This window comes from Dermochelys coriacea, chromosome 28, assembly GCF_009764565.3.
Source record: "Dermochelys coriacea isolate rDerCor1 chromosome 28, rDerCor1.pri.v4, whole genome shotgun sequence".
NCBI lineage: Eukaryota > Metazoa > Chordata > Testudines > Dermochelyidae > Dermochelys > Dermochelys coriacea.
In genome coordinates this window covers 6233493-6249893 of record NC_050095.1, presented here as the reverse complement: position 1 = coordinate 6249893, position 16401 = coordinate 6233493, and the positions used below count along the sequence as shown (strand labels likewise).

At 45.7% G+C, this 16401-nt stretch overlaps 1 protein-coding gene and 2 non-coding genes across 6 annotated transcripts in view; 2 read left to right on the top strand and 1 right to left on the bottom strand.

Annotated features, from left to right (window-relative positions):
* The window catches only part of LOC119849409 (zinc finger protein 436-like), a 66950-nt gene extending 61378 nt beyond the window's left edge, over positions 1 to 5572 (top strand). For 2 of the 4 annotated variants that reach the window (XM_043503864.1, XM_043503865.1), the window contains one exon: positions 3722 to 5572. In XM_043503864.1, the coding sequence (XP_043359799.1) occupies positions 3722 to 4935 (1214 nt within the window). In that variant the 3' untranslated portion in view covers positions 4936 to 5572. Of the gene's footprint in view, positions 1 to 3136; positions 3355 to 3721 lie in introns of those variants that run through there. The other 2 variants (XM_043503866.1, XM_038386493.2) reach the window with 2 other exon arrangements.
* Positions 5573 to 14488: 8916 nt separating this feature from the next.
* Positions 14489 to 14570, bottom strand: TRNAS-AGA. Its single transcript has one exon. It is a non-coding gene; the product is annotated as a tRNA-Ser (tRNA).
* A 388-nt stretch (positions 14571 to 14958) lies between these two features.
* TRNAS-GCU lies at positions 14959 to 15040 on the top strand. Its single transcript has one exon. It is a non-coding gene; the product is annotated as a tRNA-Ser (tRNA).
* Positions 15041 to 16401: the final 1361 nt, after the last annotated feature.

Below are 16401 nucleotides of genomic sequence, written 5' to 3'. Positions count from 1 at the left end.
TTTTCATACTCTCTCCAGCTACTCTGGAATTGCTAAATAACCTAATTCATTAACACGTACTTTCCTGACACCTAACACCCCTGGCATACTGCACTCAGTGACTTCTTCTTCCTCAACTCTGAACCCCACCAGTTCATGCTCAGCCGTCCCGGCTTTTCTGGGGCTCTTTTGCTGTCTGTTCCAGGGAGACTTTCCCTCTGGCTGGAGTCTTCCCTTTCTGGGACATGGAGTTACCTGCTCTGTTGTTCAGGAGCACCTTTGATGAGGCATGTCTGACTCTGTGTGTGTGTGTGTGTTCCCAGCAGACGTGTGGATCGTAGCAGAGTGGGAAGCACATCTGGGCACCCGCAGAGCCGGCCTCAGGAGGTTACTATTTTAAAACGGGCTCAGGTTAAAATAATGGAATGTTCCTCGTGAGAAATGTCATAGAACCACAGGGTTAGAAGGGACCACAAGGGTCACCTAGTCTGACCCCCTGCCACGATGCAGGATGTGTTGTGGCTAAACCATCCAAGACAGATGCTCGCCAGCCTCCTTTCGAAAAGCTCCCGTGAAAGAACTTCCACGACCTCCTGAGGCGTCTGTTCCCTGGTCCTGCTGTTCTCACAGTTAGGAAGTCTTTCCTGAGATTTAATCTAAATCTGCTAGGCTGTAGTTTGAACCCATTGCCTCTGGTCCTGCCCTCTGGGGCCAGAGAGAACTTTTCTCCATCTTTGTTATGGCAGCCTTTCAAGTATCTGAAGACCGCTATCACATCCCTCTTTAATCTGCTCTTTTCCAAACTAAACATACCAAGTTCCCCTTCAGCCTTTGCTCACATGGCTTGCGTTCCATCCCTCTGATCATCTTTGTCGCTCGCCTCTGGATCCGTTCCAGTGTCTCTTCATCCTTTCTCTACAGTGGTGACCAAAATTAGACCTCAGCTGGAATAATGTGTCTAACCAGTGGTACTAGCACCTCCCTTGACATGCAGGCTATGCCTCTTTTAGTGCAACCTAAAATTACATTTGCTTTTTTTGCAACAGCATCGCATTGCTGACTCATGTGGAGGTTGTGATCCACCACAACTCCCAGATCCTTCTCAGCCGTGGTGCTTCCAAGCCAGTTATCCACCCCCCCCCCATTCTGTATCTGTGCATTTTCTTCTCTAAGTGTAGCACTTTATATTTGTCTTTGTTGAATTTTATTTTGTCATCTGTAGCCCAGGTCTCCAATTTATCAAGATCCAATTGAATTTTAGCTGTATCCTCCAAAGTGTTGGCAACCCCTTCTAGCTTTGTGTCGTCTGAAAATTTGATCAGTATGCTCTCTATTCCTACATCCAGGTCATTAATAAAGATGTTAAACTACACTGAACCCAGATCAGATTCCTGTGGAACCTCACTTCAGACCTCCCTCCAATCTGACATCATTCCATTAATAGCTACTCTTTGTTTGTGGTTGTTTAATCAATTCTTTATCCACTTAATGGTAATTCTACTGAACCTGCATTTTGCCAGCTTACCTATCAGAATGTCATGTGGGACTGTGACAAAAGCCTTGCTGAAGTCCAGGTATATTATATCCACTGTATTCCCCCATGCACCAAACCAGTTACCCTGTCAAAGAAGGAAATCAAGCTGGTTTGGCATGATTTGTTCTTAGTAAATCCATGCTGGCTGCTAGTGATCACCCCTTCGTCCTCCAGGTACTTACAAATTGAATGTTTTATACATGGTTCTAGTAGCTTCGCAGCTATTGAAGGGCGGCTGGCTGGTTTCTAATTCTCCAGCTCCTCCTTTTCCCCCCCTTTTTAAAGATAGGCCACCATGTGAGCCCTTCTCCACTCTTCCCATCTCCCGTCATCCACGAGTTTGCAAATATTATTGCCAGTGGCTCCGAGATTTCTTCAGGTAATTCAGCTAAATATGAATTCTTTCAAACTGATCGGAAAATCTCTGACATGTTCTTTGCTTATCCCGATCGGCATCCCTTCCCCTTTATTGTCCATGGTAACTTCGCCAGTCTACCAGTCGCAGGTTATTTTTTGTGAGAAGACTGAAGCCAAGTTAGCACTGAGCAGCTCTGCCTTCCTCTCATCTTCCATTACCAGCCCACCTTCTCCGTTAAGCAGCGGACCCGCCCCGTCCCTGATCGAGCTTTTTTGTCTGACATATTTGAAGAAGCCGTTGTGTCTAATGTGGCTTGCCAGCCGTAACGCATTCTTTGGCTTGGCTTCCCTGATTTCTGTCCCTGTACGCTCGTGCTATTCCCATGTAGACTTCCCTGGTGACATGTCCCTCCTTTCCTGTCCTTGATGTGTCCCTTTTGGGTTTTAGAGAGCTAAAAATCTCCTTTCAGAGTAGCGTGTTAGTCTGTATTCGCAAAAAAGAAAAGGAGAACTTGTGGCACCTTAGAGACTAACAAATTTATTTGAGCATAAGCTTTCGTGAGCTACAGCTCACTTCATCGGATGCATCTGATGACGTGAACTGTAGCTCACGAAAGCTTATGCTCAAATAAATTTGTTAGTCTTTAAGGTGCCACAAGTAAAAATCTCCTTGTGCAGCCATTTTGACCTCCTGTGGCTCTTCTTATCTTTCCTCTGTGTCAGAATAGCTTAATGTTGAGCCTCTAATATTACATCTTTTAGGAACCGTCAGTTTCCTTCAACTCCTTTTCCTCCTAACTGGTCTTTCCATGGGACCTGGCCTGCTATTTCTCTGAGCCAGCTGAAATCTGCCTTTCTGAAGTCCAGTGTCCTTGTTTTGCTGGTCTTGTGTTCTCCTGTCCATAGGACCTTGAATTCGATCAGATCATGACTCCTTCCTCCCAAGTTCCCAACCACCTTCACACTTGTAACTAATTCATCCCTGTGGTTCAAAACCAGATCCAAAGTGGTTAATCCGCTAGTTGCGGCCTCAACTTTCTGAATCAGAAAGGTTTCCACTACACACACACTAAAAATTTGCAGGACGTATTATGAATTCACCTGTTTTCTTTCCCTTGAGCATAAGAACAGCCAGACTGGGTCAGACCAAAGGTCCATCAAGCCCAATATCCTGTTCTCTGACAGTGGCCATTGGCAGGTGCCCCAAAGGGAATGAACAGAACAGGGAATCATCAAGTGATCCATCCCCTGTCACCTAATCCCAGCTTCTGGCAAACTGAGGCTAGGGACACCATCCCTGCTCATCCTGGCTAATAGCCATTGATGGACCTATCCTCCATGAATTTATCTAGCTCCCTTTTGAACCCCAGGGTTTCCGGTTTCCAAAACTGATGTGATCACCCCAGCTAGAATGAGGGGAGGAGCCATGGGTCCCACGTCTCCGAATCCAGAAGAAAGAGAGATCATGAAAGTTGACTGCGTGGGTGAGGAATCAATTATTCATCCAAGTCAAAAACTGTCAGTGTCTGAGGGAAACTGTAGGGATTCCCTACAAAGACCTTCTGAGCTCTCAACATTCAGGATTGTTCCCAGCAGGTGATGGATCCTCAGGGCAGATGTCGCTCCTACTCACCCTGACTGACACCTGGCAATGGCTCCCTCCTGACCTCTCTTCCCACTGAGTATGTTGATAGGTTTAGGAGGCAGAACTGATCCCTCCTCTCTCCCCTACAAGGAAATGTTGGGGGAATTCAGATCCTGATTTCCGTCCCATGTCTCCAGATATTACTTGGGTTTGTTCTTCCCTTTTCCATTCCTGTTTCTGAGGTTTCTGTCTCTTTCCCCCACTAGGTGTTGGGATGGAGAATGAGAACGAGAAGCAGAATCCTCAGGAGGAAGATGCTGAGCAAGTGGAAGCACACGGGGTATCATTGCAAAAATCCAAAGGGAAGGTGTCCATGAGTCGTGACCAGGGAAATGACTATGAGGAACAGCTTAGACCAGAGAGTCAGAAGGGAAATAAGCCAGGGAAGAGAGGAGCTAAATCCATCAATTGTTGGAAAACGCACAAAGGCTTCACTGAAACCCCAGCCCAGCAGAGAATCCTCACGGAAGAGAGGAAAAACACATGTACTGAGTGTGGGAAAAACTTCAGTAACCGCTCAGGCCTCATTAACCATGAGAGAATCCACACAGGGGAGAGACCGTATGAATGCAGGGAGTGCGGGAAAAACTTCCCTCGGAGCTCACACCTTATAATACATCAGAGAATGCACACAGGAGAGCGCCCCTATGAATGCAGTGAGTGTGGGAAAACCTTCAGTAACCACTCAGACCTTATTCGACATCAGAGAACTCACACAGGTGAGCGGCCCTATGAATGCAGTGAGTGTCAGAAAACCTTCAGCTACCGCTTAGCCCTGATTGAACATCAGCGAATCCACACGGGGGAAAGACCTTATGAATGCTATGAGTGCAAGAAAACCTTCAGTTACCACTCCGATCTGATTAGACATCAGAAAGCCCACACAGGAGAGAGACCTTATGAATGCTGTGAGTGCGGGAAAAACTTCGCTGATAGATCAGCCCTTATTAATCATCAGAGAATTCATGTGGGAGAGAGACCCTATGAATGCCGTGAGTGTGGGAAAAGCTTCAGTTACCGCTCAGACCTTACTACGCATCAGAGAACCCACACCGGAGAGCGACCCTATAAATGCAGCGAGTGCGGGAAAGGCTTCAGGCAGAGCTCACACCGCATTCGACATCAGAAAATCCACACAGGAGAGAGACCTTATAAATGCTATGAGTGCGGGAAAAGCTTTGCTGACAGTTCAGTCCTTATTACGCATCAGAGAATCCACACGGGTGAGAGACCCTATAAATGCTGTGAGTGCGGAAAAACCTTTGCTGACAGCTCCGCCCTTATTAGACATCAGAGGATCCATACAGAAGAGAGACCCTATAGATGCACTGACTGTGGAAAAGGCTTCCATCAGAGCTCAACTCTAACTAGCCATCATAGAATCTGCAAGGGCAATAAACACCCTGGAAACCTTCTCTAGGGCTGACAAAATATATTTTTTGCCTAATTCCCACTTAGTGGCCATTGGCACCATTTGATTCACTGTGTTCCCTGAACTATCCCAGATTTACCTGCTTTTGCCTTTTGCAGCTCAACCTTTGGGGTTAATCCCATGGTCCTTTCTTTCAGCCCCTTTTTCCTAAGAGTAAGCCCCTTCGTTTTCAGTTTAAACCAATTTTTACCGAAAAAATCTTGGGTTCTACAAAAAGAATTATTTGTTTTTTTCTTCTGATTTTCGCCCTACTTTTGTATCATTCAAATGTATAAAAAATAACTTGTTTTATTAGGGAAATACAAGGCATGGTGTGAGCTAGATGTATTACGATAATACATGAGCCTGTGTGTATATGCAAAGCTGCCTGGTGAAGTAAGGCTCTGTATTCGTCTAGAAGATACACACAACAAACAAACAGGTGCGCGCACACAAACTCTGAAGTGCGCACGCATCTGAACATACAGATGAATCTCACGCCCATCACGTACACATTTCAAGCTGTTAGCAGATGATGGTGTAAAGATCTGACACACTAAAATTGGAAGAAAATGAAAGTCTGCGTCAGAATATGTTTCAGGACCCAAGTACGTATTCAAATATTTAAAAAAAACAGAAACAGGAGGAGAGGATGAAGTTAAGTGTATGTGCTCCAAATGGTGGGGCCCAATTATTACATGTAAATATTTATCAGCTGATAGTTATTAGTCTACAACAATAAGCTGTTTATTCAAATGACAAGTTTTATTTGGGGACTAGAGATATTATTGTCTTAAACTCAGAGGTGGCATTGTCTTTTGAGCTCTGTTTCAGTTGTGCAGCAAACCATCTTGAATTCCATTCATCAAAGCATTAATCTACTGAATACTCCCCACCCCCACTCCCGTCCTTCTGTCCACCAAAATAAACCCCAGTATTTACCCGGAAAAATTAATAGTTTTTTCCACTGATTTTTCACCTGTTTTTGTTGTTGTAGAAATAAACTCCGATAAATTCCCGGGAAAAATTAAATAAAATAACAACCGAAAACAAAGGGCCCTACCTATGTGTCATGGGAGCGTGTGTCCCTGCTACCATCAATCCCAGGTGGGAGAGAGAGGGGTAATCTTGACTAGCTACATCGAGTTAAAATCTGTCGGGGCCTCATCTCCACTCCGCTTTTCCACGGAGTTAGCTAGCTCGAGTTAGCTGTCCTGATGTAAAAACACAACTATTCTTGCAGTGAAGACACAGCCCATGTATAGTGGCCAGGGTTGTGTAGCACATTTCCTCATGACTTGACCTAACCTCTATCACTTTGACTAGTCTAACTAAACAGACATGGAGCACGTATTTCTACTCTTCCTCCCACTGCAAAGAAATCACTAGAGTCACTAAGTTCCCCCTTTAGGGAAAAATTGTCTCATTCCCAGTTGTTCTCACGTTGCCCTGTTGGTTAATGAACCAGCAGTTATTTATAGTACCATTTTTCTCATTTAAAATAGATTTAAGCAGGGGCAGAGGCATGTAAAAATGTCATTTCTGCCTCTCTAACACCAGAGGGAAATGGGATGGATCAAACGAATTCCCTCCTTCCCTAAAAAGAAAAGGAGGACTTGTGGCACCTTAGAGACTAACAAATTTATTTGAGCGTAAGCTTTCGTGAGCTACAGCTCACTTCATCGGATGCATTACCAAATGCATCCGATGAAGTGAGCTGTAGCTCACGAAAGCTTATGCTCAAATAAATTTGTTAGTCTCTAAGGTGCCACAAGTATTCCTTTTCTTTTTGCGAATAAAGACTAACACGTCTGCTACTCTGAAACCCTCCTTCCCTACTATCCCAGCAGGGTTAAACTCTGCACGGCTTATACAGAAGGTATCTTCTTCACATGCTGCTTGCCCACCTCCCAACGTGTGAGGTGATGCAATGTTCCCAGGTCTCTGTGCTTTGATTTCTTTGATGCCAAATCGGACTCTTAGGCCTGGAGATGAAAGTGTCACAGACTTTAAAGGGCAATTTGAATTGACCTCAAACAAAGTGTGATCATGCAAAGTTTATATCCCAGTTTTCCACTTCTGGGCGTTTCCCCTCCTGAATTGGGATTGTTTGCAGGTGGGAACATTTGTATTATGATGCTGAAACTTTTGTAAAGAACTTGACTCAATAATAATGAGACAGCACTGAGTGAAGTAAGTTTGAACGGACCAGAGGAGAATGTGGTGAGAGAATCAGTTGTCCTGATTCTGAGTCATCAGATGTAACCTGCTCTGGAATTTTACTTAATATGTAGGGTGACCAGATAGCAACTCTGAAAAAACAGGACAGGGGGTGGGGGTAATAGGTGCCTATATAAGAAAAAGTCCCAAAATATGGGACTGGCCCTTTCAAAATGGGACTTCTGGTCACCCTATTAATATGAAACTGAAAATGTTGTATTCCTCTCTGTGATGTGGATTTTTCTTCTCTTTACCAAAGGCTGTTTGGTCACATAACTGGATATTAATTTTGTTTGGCTGAGTATAGCTCAGAATTATTGGGGCTTAGAGACATGTGACCATTTGCTAAAAGTCATTTCTTACTTAATTTGTTGCTTTTTCCACTCTTCTTCATGATCATCTGGAGAAAGTTCCGTCAATAGGAGAGGATACTCTAAGCTATTGGACATGCTACCAAGGAAACAGTAATGTTTTTAAATCTCTACTTTCAAATTGTGAACAGCAGCAGAATCCAAATTGCGTAACTAACTGAAGTAAACAGATATGATCATGCTTTGTTCAGTTGTTTAGGTCAGTATTTTCTCAGATGATCTGGAGAGAGAATTCCATAGTAAGTGACCTAGAACTAGGCAAAATGAACCTGTATTTCCCAGACAGTTGTGATCTGGGCCCTACAGGAAATTACTCCTGAAGATATCTCTGATCTAATCCTATAATTTGGAAAATGCTCTCCTTAACTATGCAGATAAGGAGGCAATAGAAGTGGTATTTTCAATGAACTCACGCTTTGTAGTTGCTGAAAATGTGTATAAAATGAAGTCACAGTTGAATGTTAGCTGACCGAGATTCTGATCCCAGGCGTGTATCGAGTTTTCTAATTTAGACCTGTGCCACCAGATTAAAGAAATGAACTGGGCATGTTTGGGGAAGCCATTCCTCACTAGCACAGCTGAGATTTTGGGTGGCTTGGTAGACAGTTCTACTCTGGAGAAGTGTGAATTTACCCTGACAAAGGTCAAAGATTTGGGAAGAATTCAGGTAGAAGTAGCAGGCACCCACTGGTTGGCTTTCACACCAGTGAAGGAAGCTATGAAGAACTATGTGCAACTCAAACTATTTTTAGAACAACATTCTCTAGTTCAGTGGCCCTGATTACAATCCCATAGTTAGATTGGGAACAATTGTCCTTTACCATTTGGATCCAGAGTTTCATGAAGCAAAGAAAGAAACAGTTGATGCCTTTAGAGGACATTCCTTCCCCCTGGATCCCAATCTGGCTGCCTGCTTGACGTGTTCCAAATTACTCAAATGTGGAGTCCTGAATCCATGCTTTTTTCTCTTAGGTTTGCTCTTCTGTATTATGTAGTTACATCATTTTCCCTCCATCTCCGGCTTCTCTGAAAGATTTAAAAAACGTGAAAATCAAGTAGAGGTGCTTTTTCTCATGGTACAGACCTTCCCACCGAGTGTGAGACCCCCTTCCACCAACATTTGTGGGAGAAGACAGATATATTTAGATATAGATATAGATATATACATGCACTCATTGAAGTGGAAAGCATCTAAACCACAACTCTATAGAAGTCTTCACTAAGTGGAATTAGAGATGAACATATATGATAAGATTTTGAATATGTGACTGTTACCAATGCGAATGAAAGTAAACTGGAAATTAATGATTAGTTGAAGAATAAAAGTCTGAGGTTAAAACACAAATTACCTCAGAAAACTGAGAGTTATACTGTATGACATTGTAGTCTTGGGTACTTTCACTCACATACTTGCGCTAAGGGAGTTCTGTTTATGTTTTATTTTAAGTTTAGATTAATTGTATTAGAACAGGCTGATTACACTAAATAAAGAAAATACTTTGTGTTGGAAAGTGCTGCCAGGGTGTCAGTCCTTTGAGCGGAGGGCTGGATCTGTTCGGAGAAGTTTCCTGAAGGCCATAGGGAGATCTTTGGTAAGCCCTGGCAATTCTAAGGTGGGCCCCTTCCTTTCACCCCGCAGGGACAGATTAATAGGTCCACAGCTTGGGAAGCCAGAAGTCAGCAATAGGAGGGCTACTCTGGGATCCCTAAGTCTGTGCTTGGGGTAACACACACACACAGACACACATCACAAAAGCACGCAACAAAAAACCACAAAAGAAAATAACAAAGCCACACCATGCAAAAATAATACACATGCAAAAACCATACGCTGCATCCACAAAAGTCACACAGGCCCCATATGCACCTCAAGCAAGACACAACATAAACCACACATCAACATACAGAAAACAAGGCAGTGTTTGGGTGCATCAGCCATGGAGAGTGCAAGAGGGTGATTTGGGGAAGCACCAATGGAGGGGAAGCCAGAGGTGTCAAGGTTCCCAGGACTCTGTTTGAGGAATCAGGGCAGATAGGACTGTAGATCTGTGGATTTTGACCTTCCCTCTGTAGGGGAGGTAACGAGGAAGGGACGCAGGTCTTGACTCTTCGGGGTCTCTTGGGTATGTAATTCTGTGTTCTACAGGGCAAAGTGAGTGGGGGAAGCTACTTGGTCATTGGCGCTTTGGATGAGGCTTGAACTTCTGTGTGGTCAACTAATGGGGCCACTGGAACAAACACTGCTACGTTCCCCCTCCAATCCCCGTGGATGGCTCTGGGCTGTGCATGAGCCAAAATAAATAAATGTTCAAGTCCCCGGGGCAAAGGCATTGGTATTGGGTGGCCCTCTGTCTTGCAAAGGGCAGTTAGCTGGTTATGGGACGGTGGGTGGGTTGGTTGGTGGTTCAAATCCACACAGGGGTGGAGCTTTTCATGGAGGAGATTAAGGTGAATTTTAAAAAAAAGAGGAAAGTCTCTTCCATTCCTGGCTAGCTCCGTGTATCTCCTTTGAGCCTTCAGCCTCTCCCCTTCCCAGCTGGGCAGATGCAGAGACGAACCCACTCTGACTCGCAGAGCATCTGTAACTGAGAGAGAGAGAGTGTGTGTGTGCCCAGAGAGATTCCCCACCAATTATGGAGATTCCCAGTTGCCCAATATCACCAATTGCAGGGAAGAACAGATTGGAATTACCTTTAGGAAGCTGCCTTTAATCACTCAGGGATAAAATCATTATTCCTTTGGAAATGCGGTTCAAGTGACCTCAAACCCAGTGTCAAAATCATTGGAATTGCTTTGTATTTTATTGGCCATAGAAATGAGATCACTGCTGATGGCCCTCAGGGGGTGAAGCCACATCTCTCTGCACTGCCTAGTTTCCACAGCTCTGAGGAACGTCAGCACCCCTCTGTCCTGTGGGACCCTCCACCCCACTCCCAACCCAGTTCCTACTTGTTCCTGAGGGTCTTTTCCTGGAGGGCAACATTACAGGGGGCTGGGTCCCTGTTTGCCTTTTCTCTCTCTCTCTATAGGATACTCCAGGGTGTCTGAGACCATGGCCCTGTGTGGAGCAAACTAAAATTCACCTTCTCCGCATTTGGTCTCATCTTTTACTGACCCGAGCGTTTTTTTCTATCCATCATCATCATCATCCCAAACACGCTGCACTTGCCTCCGGTTCCCTCCAGGAGACAGGGTCCCTGTGGTGTGTTAATGACGGACCACTCTGTTCTCTAAGCACGGGTGGTCCCTCCATTTCCTCACCATCCAGTCTGTGCTGATGGGACCTTTCCTGCCACTACTCAAGGATTTCCCCTTCCCATTCATCATCAGCCATCATCCCAAGAAGCACAGCGGGATGGATTCACAAAAGCGTAGGCCTTGCTGGAGCCCTAGGCATAACTAAGAGTGTGAACCAAAGGCTGTGAACCAGGGTAGGCCTGGCCTTGGCAATGTAACTCATTAGGCGTTGGCTAACCAAGTAAGCACGTTCCTGACTAGAGAGGGTGATGCAAGAACATCCAGAGTTCATAGAATCATAGAAGATCAGGGTTGGAAGTGACCTCAGGAGGTATCTAGTCCAACCCCCTGCTCAAAGCAGGACCAACCCCAACTAAATCATCCCAGCCAGGGCTTTCTCAAGCCTGACCTTAAAAACCTCTAAGGATGGAGATTCCACCACCTTCCTAGGGAACCCATTCCAGTGTGTCACCACCTTCCTAGTGATATAGTGTTTCCTAATATCCAACCTAGACCTCCCCCACTGCAACTTGAGACCGTTGCTCCCTGTTCTGTCATCTGCCACCACTGAGAACAGCCGAGCTCCATCCTCTTTGGAACCCCCCTTCAGGTAGTTGAAAGCAGCTATCAAATCCCCCCTCACTCTTCTCTTCTGCAGACTAAATAACCCCAGTTCCCTCAGCCTCTCCTCGTAAGTCATGTGTTCCAATCCCCTAATCATTTTTGTTGCCCTCCGCTGGACTCTCTCCAATTTGTCCACATCCCTTCTGAAGTGGATGATCCCAAACTGGACACGATACTCCAGGTGTGGCCTCACCAGCGCCGAATAGAGGGGAACGATCACATCCCTTGATGTGCTGGCAATGCCCCTACTTATACATCCCAAAATGCCGTTAGCCTTCTTGGCAACAAGGGCACCCTGCTGACTCATATCCAGCTTCTTGTCCACTGTAACCCCTAGGTCCTTTTCTGCAGAACTGCTGCCTAGCTGCTCGGTCCTAGTCTGTAGCGGTGCCTGGGATTCTTCCTTCCATGGGACTGGCGCTTGCCTGTCCCTGTGAGCACGGTGGACCCTGAGCTATGTTCCCACAAATACAGCAATTGCCATGCGTTACACCCACAGCCCCTTCCATGCCCAGAGCATCCTGTCACCTGAAAGCAGATGTCCCCTCCCCTTCCCTGAAGCCAGTCATTCTATCCAGGAGGTTTCTGGCTTGTAAGGGACACTTTGGGGAAGGGCCAGGTCCTGAACAGCAGAGGTTTGGGAAGAGAGCTAGTTTGTGTCTCGGCATCCATGGCACAATCGGCCTTCACCATGCATGGGGGCAGGGCCATCACCCCATGCCATTAGGCATTGTGGGGGAGGGAAGAGTCTCCATGCCCGATGCTGGTGGCAACAGTGGTCTGGAGCTCCAAGAGTTTCCACCTTATCCTGGGATGACCCCCATCCCGGTCCTGGGAAATGATCCAGAAGAATCCCCTGGAGATGAAACCGATTGATCTCACAGCCGCTTACATACAAAGCATGTTCTCTGCCACAGAGAGCCTGGTGGGGGATTTCCGACACCACTGGTGCATTGCCTGCCTGATCCGATTTTCAAATCACATACACCAGCTTTTCAGCACATGCAGCTCACTTTGGAGACCCCGCATTACTGACCATTTTCAAGATTAATTTACAGAAGATGCTGTAGGAATATTGGGGGAAAAAAGGGCCTTAAAATAAAATTAATCAAACGTCCCTTATCTTGTTATCCCCGTGTCTCCGAAAATGAATCGCCAGTTCCCATAGAACTGATTGTGCTATAAATGCCTTTGATTTTTAGACATGCCACGTCTTGGCATAAATGTCAGGGAGTCCTGACCTACCCGAAGATACTGACAGTCTTTCATCTGTTTCAGTACTGAGCAAAACTGACTTTGGAAATTACGGGTTTCAGAGGAGCAGCCGTGTTAGTCTGTATCCGCAAAAAAGAAAAGGAGGACTTGGGGCACCTTAGAGACTAACTGTGTCTACATTTACACTCCTGTATTAAGAGACAATTGATACAGACGTATACCAGCCAGGGTCGTTTGGAAGCAGAAGGCTTTCTGCTTCCATCCCCCACCACTGCCAAGTTTTAGCAAATTAGGAAAAGTCACCAAATAAGAACAACCATAGGTATCAGTAGCTGCTACTGGTAGCAAATTACATCAGATCGCAGTTTTTTACGATCTCTTTCATATGACAGGTTTCAGAGTAGCAGCCGTGTTACTCTGTATCCGCAGAAAGAAAAGGAGGACTTGTGGCACCTTAGAGACTAACAAATGTATTTGGGCATAAGCTTTCGTGAGCTACAGCTCACTTCATCGGAAATTACTTTTCACATGTAAAATGCTCACATATTCTGTTACTGGGAAAGGTATTGAAAGGCATGCATATGGATGATGCCACAAACTAGTCTTCTTAGGACAGGCTTGATTTTCTAGTTTAGTCTTAGAAAGCAGACACACAAGGTGGGTGAGGTAATATCTTTGATTGGGCCAACTTCTGTTGGTGAGTGAGACAATCTTTCAAGCTTACACAGCGCTCTTCTTCAGGTCTGAGATACTAATTCAGGGCTTGTCGACACTGGCACTTTACAGCGCTGCAACTTTCTCACGAAAAACACCCCACCCCACCCCCGAGTGCAGCAAGTTTCAGCACTGATGAAGGTTTCTCAATCCCTTCATTCCATGGGCATCCTACTAGATTTCCAGCTGCTTTTCAAATGAAGGGCGGGGGAGAGTGTGTGTGTGTGTGAGTGTGAGAGAGACAGAGGGCACATCTTTACTAGCAGCATTAAAGTGCTGCCACGGTAGCGCTTTAATGTGGCTTGTGTAGTCACAGTACCGGTGCTGGGAGGTCACCCCTTGCGTGGGGAGCCAGGTTTGCTACTCATAGTCTGAATTTCACAGACGTCCAAGTCTGGGAATGTCCAAGAACGGCATTTCTAATAGCAAAGTGGATTCAGAGCAGTTAAACTGGAGTTGCCCAGCTGACCTACGGGGGGAGGCTTGGAAATTAATACTATTTTGTGGATCATTTGGGAAATTCGCCTTTTGTCACAAGGTTTGTCTCTGTTCTTATTTCATGATACGGTGCTGTTTAGAGGCACCAGTAACTAATTTTAATGTAAATAACTAATCTCTAAACTTTATTTAGAATCAAAGCATTAAAAGGGACCACAAGGGGCTTCTTGTCGAACCACCTGCCAAGATGCAAAATAGCATTACCTTTAGTTTCCTGCCCATCACAAAAATGCAATGAATTTTGAGGCTTTCGGGAAAGTGCAGTGAGATTAAATTGGGGAAATTCGGTCTCTGTATTTGTGAGTCCATGTTTTACCCTCACAGTTCTGTGCACACATTGAAATAATAGGCGGGCGCTAAGGGCTTGTCCACACCGGGAACTTCCCTTGGCATAGCGCTGTCTCGCGGGGTGTGGGCAACATAGTTAAACTGACCTAAGCCCTGGTGTAGACAGCGCTAGGTGGATGGAAGAATTCCTCTGTTAACCTCACTACCCCATCGTGGGGAGGTGGATTAGCTACAGTGACAGGATCACCCCTCCTCTTGCTGCAGTCAGTGTCTACCCTCAAGTGCGAGGATACTGTAGCATTTTAAGTGTAGACAAGTGACACCAGCCCTGGCTCTGGTTGGCACCATGGATGCTCAGGCAGTAAAAACCATAGCAGCCCGAATGCTAGCCTTCCCGTAGTTGGCAGGATTCGAACCTGCGCGGGGAGACCCCAATGGATTTCTAGTCCATCGCCTTAACCACTCGGCCACAACTACTTGAGTTCACTGCTTGGCTTGCTGCACTGGGGCTCTAGGGTGACCAGACAGCAAATGTGAAAAATCGGGACAGGGGGTGGGGGGTAATCGGTGCCTATATCAGAAAAAGCCCCAAATATCGGGACTGCCCCTATAAAATCGGGACATCCGGTCACCCTATGGGCTCTGTCACCCCAGCTGCCTGGGATAGGGGTGAGCAAGTCAGAAACATTCTGGGGGAACGAGGGGGTACCTAGGTGGAGTAGATGGGGCTGTGCAAACACGGTCTGTTCCTGATGTCTTTTCCCCCAGCTCATCACTCATTCAGACCCTGCTTCTACTAACATAGTTAGAAACGCCGCATTGTCCTGACGTCGGCTGGACTTTCCATCTGCTCCTGAACAGCTCAGATGAGGTGGCCGAGTGGTTAAGGCGATGGACTGCTAATCCATTGTGCTCTGCACGCGTGGGTTCGAATCCCATCCTCGTCGGAGGTGTTTATTCTTCTCCCTTCCCTTCCAAACACCCATCTATCTACCCCTTTGGTGCAGTGACAGACCGACCCATGTTGCTTCCTGCACACAAAACCCGTCCCAAAGTGTCAGACTCACCTGCTTGAAATAAAACCTATCAAAATATGAGATTTCTAAAAGAATTCTGTAGTTTTTTATCTCAAAACTTAACATACTCAGAACCTCCCTCAAACATCCTGGGAACCCCCCCCCCCCAGTTATTAAAATGCCCCAGTTCTCAGCAAGCCCCTGACAGTGGAAACACAACCAGAGCATCTGGGCCACACTGTTCTGAAGCAGGCAAGTGAAACATTTTTCTCTACACTTCCCTTGGAGAGGTTTGTTAGCCTGGGAAAACAAAATCCCCCAAATGGAAAATTTTCTCTGCTGAAAACCCAGTCCTGCTCTGTTCTGGCACTTTGATTTGAATGTATCATTGTTCTTCTCTTCTGGTTTAAGTTCATGTTTTGGTTGGCAAAAAAAAAATCAGTTTTCAATTTCTAAGCACACCGTGAAAAAATTCTGTTGAACTACACATCTACAGGAAATCCCCGGGGAATTAAGAAATGAAATGCTCCCCGCTCTGGTTATGAAGAGAAAACAGAAGGGGAGGGGGAAGGTGAGCAGAGCTTTCTATTTAATATGGAAATTTCCAACATGCTGTAAAATCCACAAGGCGATTGACACACAAAAACCTTGCAAGAAAAGCTCCCTGAAGGAGTCTGCCTCATGAGGGGTTCTTGGTGCCAGCAGCTTCCCCAGTTCTCTCAAGTCCCTTCTTGGGCCATTAGCCATTTTCCCCTTCCTTTACTGAATACTTGGTCAGGAAATTGTAAACTCCCCTCCTCCCATGACTTCTGCCATTTCTTTCTCTGAAAGCCAGGTTTTGCCAGGAACAACCAGCTTCTACTTTGGTGACTAACCCTAATCGGTGACTATTTATGAGGAATTGCCAAATGTTCCTTTTATTTAGGCTAGGTCTACACTACAGGATGAAGTTGACCTAAGTTACGCTACTCCAGATACGTGAATAATGTAGCTGGAGTTGACGTAGCTTAGGTCGACTTACTGCGGTGTCTACCCTTCACTGGGTCGACGGGAGACACTCTCTCATCGACTTACCTTACTCTCCTTGTTCAAGGTGCAGTACTGGGGTCAAGCAGAGGTTGATCTGTGGTCGATTTGGTGGGTCTTCACTAGACCCACTAAATGCACCCCCACCCCCATGCATTGATCACTGGAGCACCGATCCAGCTATGGTGTAGACATAGCCTTAAAAGGTATTAGTAAATAACGGAGATGTGATAGACAAGAGCCAGCTTTCCTCATGTTAGCAGAAC